Raw genomic sequence first — 7,077 nt, forward strand, 5'->3', positions numbered from 1 at the left:
TTATATATTCATCTCAGGTCTTGATGATGCATAAAGATGCATTAATATTCCATTGGTGAGTCTGTTTTTAGTGCATCTGGAATGTGGAAATAGAATATTTTTGTATTCAAATTCATAAGTTACACATTTTTGTTTTGTTTTTGCATTGCAAATCAGCATATACGTAATAAATAAGTAGTGCTGAGGTAAGTACAGTTCGTCACATATGAATGATATTGAAAATGTTTTGTTGTTGACATTTGTTACGCTTCGAGGCATCGTTAAGTTGGATCTTATTTTCTTATTCACTAGCAGAGTTAAAGATCAACAGACAAAGATTCACCTCGTAAGATACAATAGACATAAAATAACAAAGAGATCAGAGAGAAAGATTATTAAGATGTGGGTTTAAAAGTTTTTTTACGTGGTAATAAATAAATAAATTCTTTTATTGTGGGCTTAAAGTCAATTTTATTCAATTTTTATATATTATATTTTTTGGCGCAACGTTTCAGGGATGGTTATCCCCTTCATCAGGCAAAATATAAACAATATTTGATGAAAACAAAATTATAAATAATTATAAATTATAATTATAAATTATAAATAATTTTGTTTTCATCAAATATTGTTTATATTTTGCCTGATGAAGGGGATAACCATCCCTGAAACGTTGCGCCAAAAAATATAATATATAACAATTGAATAAAATTGACTTTAAGCCCACAATAAAAGAATTTATTTATATAAGAAAAGTCACCAAATTTGTTAAAGGTAATAAATAAATAATTTATAAATTTAACTTCGTCAGAAGCTAGTCTATTGTTGCCAAAGAAATTGAATATTATTCGGCGACCCTAGAGGGATATACGTAAGACAGTTATTCGTATGAAATCGGAGAATCTTCGGCTCCGACGGATACCTCGCTAGGTCTGATTATATTGATGAAGCTAAAGATAAAGCCAAGAGATCAAATTATTTATTATTATTTATTATTTATTTAGTTTTGTAGAACTCAACAACAAATAGTAATAATAATCATTATGATTTAATTAATAATATAGTATCTGATATAAATATTCCTTGGATTAATTTACTTATCAGATGAACGTTATCAACCTTAATTGCAGTAGTTTTTCTCAGCTTAATGTATTTATTTGAATTGCACGTACATTTTTGTGAGTTAAACATCCCTCTTATAACTACATTTTTAACGACGATTAAAAAAGCTACTTGTGGCGATTTTTTAAAGGTTTAATTGATAACACTGCAACGAAAATAGAGCTTGAACCAAACCATACTTTTCTAAAGGATTTTTGTGTTTGTTTTTTTTTTTTTTCAAAACTTGTAGTTGTGTTCATGCTGAACCCAAGTAACAATTTTTAAGAACTTAGTTCTTTCTCTTAGCTAGACAAAAAATTTAAAATTTACAAGACTTAGGTATGTCGAATTCCTTTAAAAAGAATCGATTTAAGGGCAATTTTTTGTTCAATAAATCATATTCGCCACATTGCTTACGACAAGTAAATCGGAAGGAATTCGACATCAGGCTTAGAATTTTGGTGAAAAATTGGGATATCCCGATTTATGAGTTAATAAATATAAAATCATCAACGATTCTATTCTTTCTAAAGAGGTCTGAAAGGCAATCACCTGTAACATATTTTATTTAAAAACAAAGCTCCTCCAACTACCAACGAATTGTGCTGCCATGTTCTTCAATATGAAGAAGATAAAAAGAGCTTTTAAAATACGAATGACAACAACTGTCAAAATATCCTTTCGCCTGAGAACTGAAAAATCCTTTTTAGCACGCAATTTACGCATGTCAGAGAAAAATATACGGAAAAATAGTAGACGAACAAAGAAACGAAAGCAAAAAAAAAAAACAACATTGCAAAATAGAATATTCTCCCGCGAGTATTCACGCGAAGTCCTTGTCAGTTTAAAAGCCATCATTCCTTTAGTTGACATTCGGTTTTTCATTCGCAAAGAGTAACTTTAAAAAAAAATTATTACGGACATTCCCTTTTTTTTCAATATAGTTGTGACTGTCGATATATAATGTATATTTTGTTTTAAGTTAATTATAAAAGCTAGACACATACACATATTATTACAAATACATAGCAAAGACTTTAGAGGGATATCTTTTTAAAAATAATTATTTGATTTACTAAACGAGTTTTCGATATAGGTAACGAAAAAAATAAAGACATAAAATTAAAAAAAATTATTGTGCCGGTGGTTGATGATTCTCATTTTCAATATTTAAAAGGACATTTTGTATAATAAATTACTATTGCAAAAATTATTGTCACATATTTTAGGACATTTTCCATACGCCCCTTAAAAAATAAGAAGAAAAAAAAAAAAAACACACACCCGTAGCGTGTGTGCATAAATTACGACACACCAATATACAAGGTCCTTTATTTTGTGTTATTGTTGTTGTGTCTCAGCCATGTCAAATTGTGAACTCTGGAGTGCTTTCATACATTAGTGATTTTAATCTGTGAATATTTTTTTTTTCGTATAAGACAAACAGAAAAAACATAAAAATAAATTAAAGAAAAAAAAAAAATTAATAGGCACATTTATAAAGGATATAAAAAAAAGAAACGATTAAAAGAAGAATAAAATATTAAAAATATAAAAAATAAAGAGTGGGTCGAAGGTTAAATTGCTGCCGCAGGAAACAATTTAAGTTCAAAGGAAATTGTGCCTATGCCAATTGAGTGCCTTATCTCTTTCGACCATAATCCCCAAGGTGTATACTATTCTGGACAGGAGCTATCTGGTGTTGTCGAACTCAATGTCGAAACAACAAAAAGGATCAAAGGTGCGATTTTTTTTTTTCAAAAACCTCTAATAATAAAAATTAAAGACATACAAAAAAAAAGCTACGTAGCACGTAGGTATATAATAACTTGACGATGACAACCATACCCACTGACCGCGTATAATCTGAGTCATTTTTATGTGTAAAAATACGACCATTCCTTATGCGCGCCAACAAAAGGGGCTACACACCATTATTGTGGTGGCATTAGTTTATGATAGGTACATTATTGCAAATTTTATTTGAGTAACAAAAAAGGTTTTGCTTATTTTTATTGCAATTTAAAATTTAAGTTTTAAAGCCTTCCATTAAAATGAAAAAGGTTTAAGTATCAACCTTATTTAGCAAGCCGCTGAAAACGCTTACGGAATTTTTGAGGAGATAAAATATTGAATACGCGGTAAGCCTTGAAAGATTGAATTGTATTCCCCTACCAATATATAAAAGAGGTTTTTATTTCCATACCTCACAATCTTATGAGAATTTAGGATAAAAGTCCCACAATTTCTCGAAAAAAAGATTTGTGTGCATAATAATAATAATGATTTCTTGAAATAACACACTTTTCATACAAAAAGGAAAACAGAATTACTTGTTTTTCCTTACACATCATACTGTCAATATTTTTACATGACAACCTATAATAAATTTTATATTATTGGAAAGCTTGTTATTTAACCTATAAAAATATGTATCAACCACATCTGTATGACACCTACAAAAAAAAGTTACAACATTTCAAAGACAACAAGTGGGTGGCGTCAGGTTTTTTTTTTCGATTCGGAATTTCTTGATTCGGTCCCCATGCCAAGGCCAGTGATAAAATTTATGCAATAGCTTAATAAGACCAGGCATTTATTTAAGAAGTCATTTAAAACAGAAAACGTTTCCCTAATTCAAATAAACAAATAAGACAAGATGGTCACTCTTACCAAAGTGTCAGCATCGTATATGATAATGGCAGTTTGTTTTTGTTTTGATTATTGCCAGAGTCATGCACGACAAACAAAACAAGGGTCGCTTTATACATACATACGTACCCTGTACGTAGTCCTTTTGAAATATTAATAGTTATAAGACCCTCGTGGATATTGTAGCATGGATAATTATTATTTATATCGGATAAAAGTACATAGATTTTGTACAAGTCTAAGTTCTCTCTCTGAGATAGTGATCCATACATGACAACAACAGGGCAGGGCGATGACAACAAATTCTTTTAAATTCATAATATTTTAAAGTGCATTCGTATGTAATGGAATTTTTTTTAGCTATAGTCATTGGGACTGGTGTATAATAATGGCTCTTTTTGAGTCACATGTATGCCTAGGTTCTGTTTTTAAAGGTCAAGGCTAATTAGATTAAGTATGTAGGTATATGTTTGGATAGCCTTAGCATTGTTATAATGAAATGAAGCCACTATATTTTTTTCTTTTTTAATTTTAAAGTAATGAAATTATCAATTTTTTATATCATCAAGGAATGACGTATTGAGAAACATAGACAAAATGACAATTGACTCCTCCTTGATGTAATTATTTGCTTTTCTTCCAATTTCAACCTTAAAAAAAAGGTTAATACAGTTCATTTTGAAACTTAACTTTTTTGATGTCCTCATTTTCTTTACAAACAATTTTCATCCTCATAACAATCCTTATTACTCGAGAATAACATACATACATACACAAATACGCACGTATATTTCATTTTCAGCACAAGGACAAATAATTCACACAACCGTCTAATAACTTTATCAAGAGGCTGCCAAATTCTCGTCCTTAAGCTCAATAATAATATATTTTAGCCAAGGATGCATAGATCAGGGTGACTTACATTTTTGTACACTAAACAATATAGTCTTACCCACCCATGGAGAAAAATTGTTCTATTTTCTTCTTTTTTGTATTCTGTCTGATTATGTAGAATTTTTGTTATTTTTTTTTCAGCAATTCATATTACTGTTAGTGGATATGCCAAAGTTCGTTGGATAAAAAAGGGTTATCCGCGCGACAGCGAACGAGCTGCATGTCGTGCGTATAAATCATATCTTTCATCGAGATCTTATGTCCTGGGTAGCTGTTCGAATAGTTCAATTATTGATTGGCTACCCGGCGAATATACATATGCGTTTCATGTCATACTGCCAAATAATTTGCCAACCTCATTCGATGGGAAATATGGGCAAATACACTATGAAATTGTTACTACAATTGATCGGCCAGGACGGTATCCGAAAGTTTACAAATTGCCGTTCACCGTTATACATCCAATAGATTTAAATTCGGATCCAATTTATAGAGTAAGTTTTTTTATTTCTCAATTTAACAAAAATTTCTTGAAAAAAAAGTACGTATACACCCGAGTGTACATACAATATATGGTCTATATGAGCATTTTTTTGACAGGTACCCCTTGAAATTCTTGATCGTAAACGATTTTGGAGTTTTTGCTGTCCCACAGGACCGTTAACTGTGAAATTTTCAACACCTTACTGTGGCTATGCACCAGGTCAAAAAATAAATTTCGTCCTCTATATAAATAATGAATCGTCAATTGATATAACCGAATGCGATGTCAAATTGAAACAAGAAGTACGCTACGAAAGTCACAATCCTCAACATGAATATCGTCTAGATAAAAATCTGATAGCTCGCAAAAAATTCGGAAATGTCCTCCGATGGAGCCGCAAAGTGTATCGTGGTAGTTTGGAAATACTCTCGATACCGCCATCTTCATCGAAATTTCCTTGTCCTATCGTTGTTTCGTATTTTATAAAAATTATAATTAAGCCAACGGATTTTCATTGGAAAGTCAAGCTGAAAATTCCATTAACAATTGGTAGTATGCCGATAATGGATCAGACATTGAGTCGTCACCAGACGAATGAGGAAATAATTCAGCAACAACAACAGACTCCGGCATTGATTGTAACGGATAGTGATAATCCACCAGAGTATGTTCCAATGGGTGAGTAAAATTGTTTATAAAAAAAAAAGAAAAAAAGGATAAAACCAGTTGTATTTTATAGTGCCTCCTTCTTATGAAGATGCCATGGCACTCAGTGAACGCTTCTTTGATGATACTGAATACTTGCATAATGTCAGCATGACTAACATAACAACTGACAATGGGGAATCATTCAAACCACGTTATCCGGTCTACTATGATTTTATGACGCCATTCATTCCGCCCGGTAGTGAAGAAAGTTCTGATATTTTGTATTTCAGTTAGAGAAAACTCAAGGTTTCCTCATTAATTATATCTCAATTTTTTTTTCTTAAAATTAAACTTGCATAAATAATATTTAATTAATTTATTAATTCTTTGTTATTTTTTATTCTTAATGCTTAAATGTTTAAACAAAAAAAAAAACATTAATGTAAATTAAAAATTTTTGTGGTTTTTTCTTTGTTGTTTTTTTCCTTTTCTCTATGGTTTTAGAAAACGTTATTGAGGGATCACCTTCGCAGCTGCGATTAGCGCTCCAGGATTCATCTCCTACCAGTAGCAATATTAAAAAAGATGTAAATTAAAAAAATAAAATAAAATAAAATAAAAACGCTTATAAGCTAAGAAACATTCGTAAAATCGAAATAAAAAAATAAAAATATTTTACAAGTACAAAGTGCCACTTACCTTTTCAATCAACAATTATCTACTAGATTTATTGTATAATGTACAACATTTATAAACAAAAGAAAACAAAAAAAAAAATGTCCTTCCTCTTCTTGTCCATTTCAATGCACAATTTATATTTATTAAAAAATTAATTTGTATGTAACTCTAGTTAAATAAAATTTAAATACAAAACAAAAAATTAAATTATTATATTTAAAATTATTAATAGAAACAAAAAAAAATTAGGTAATATATTTTTAAATTTTCCAAATTTCGTACGTGTTTAGATTAGAAAATCACAACAAATTAAAAACTAAAAAACAAACATAATTTAAAGAAATTTAAACTGCACTTTAAGCTAAATTTAACTAAATGCAATATGAATATATATTTACCTCAGAAAAAAAGTTTGAATAAACCATAAATCATAAATAAAAAAATTAGCATGTGTTTTGTTTTTTCTAAAATAAAACGTGTTGAGTTTTTTTTATTAAGAGTCAATGGTGCCTAGTTTTTTTTGTTAATTAAAGTGATTTAAAATTAGAAGTCCATTGCTTAAATTGTATAACAAAATACAAAAAAGTAAAATTAAAATTAATAAACAACTTTATAACACTTAAAGTTACATACATATGTGT

At 29.5% G+C, this 7,077-nt stretch overlaps 1 protein-coding gene across 2 annotated transcripts; it reads left to right on the forward strand.

Moving 5' to 3' along the window:
• Positions 1–1,878: 1,878 nt before the first annotated feature.
• On the forward strand, positions 1,879–6,621 carry LOC129918221 (arrestin domain-containing protein 17). 2 transcript variants are annotated; one of them, XM_055998624.1, is made up of 5 exons: positions 1,879–2,821; positions 4,768–5,120; positions 5,227–5,788; positions 5,850–6,014; positions 6,263–6,621. In XM_055998624.1, exons 1-5 carry the CDS (start codon positions 2,707–2,709, stop codon positions 6,352–6,354), a joined length of 1,287 nt encoding a protein of 428 aa, XP_055854599.1. In that variant the 5' UTR covers positions 1,879–2,706; the 3' UTR covers positions 6,355–6,621. The 2 variants fall into 2 exon arrangements, with proteins under 2 accessions (XP_055854599.1, XP_055854600.1); XM_055998625.1 differs by having other exon boundaries at positions 1,880–2,821; positions 5,850–6,064; positions 6,263–6,344.
• The last annotated feature ends 456 nt before the right edge of the window (positions 6,622–7,077 follow it).

Source organism: Episyrphus balteatus, chromosome 4 (assembly GCF_945859705.1).
Source record: "Episyrphus balteatus chromosome 4, idEpiBalt1.1, whole genome shotgun sequence".
NCBI classification, from domain to species: Eukaryota; Metazoa; Arthropoda; class Insecta; order Diptera; family Syrphidae; genus Episyrphus; species Episyrphus balteatus.

Coding starts and splice junctions, on each gene's coding strand:
- LOC129918221 (XM_055998624.1), top strand. CDS start 2,707: ATGCCAATTGAGTGCCTTATCTCTTTCGACCATAATCCCCAAGGTGTA. Junction 2,822..4,767: donor AACAACAAAAAGGATCAAAG/GTGCGATTTTTT, acceptor TTTTTTTTTCAG/CAATTCATATTACTGTTAGT. Junction 6,015..6,262: donor GACGCCATTCATTCCGCCCG/GTAGTGAAGAAA, acceptor CTATGGTTTTAG/AAAACGTTATTGAGGGATCA.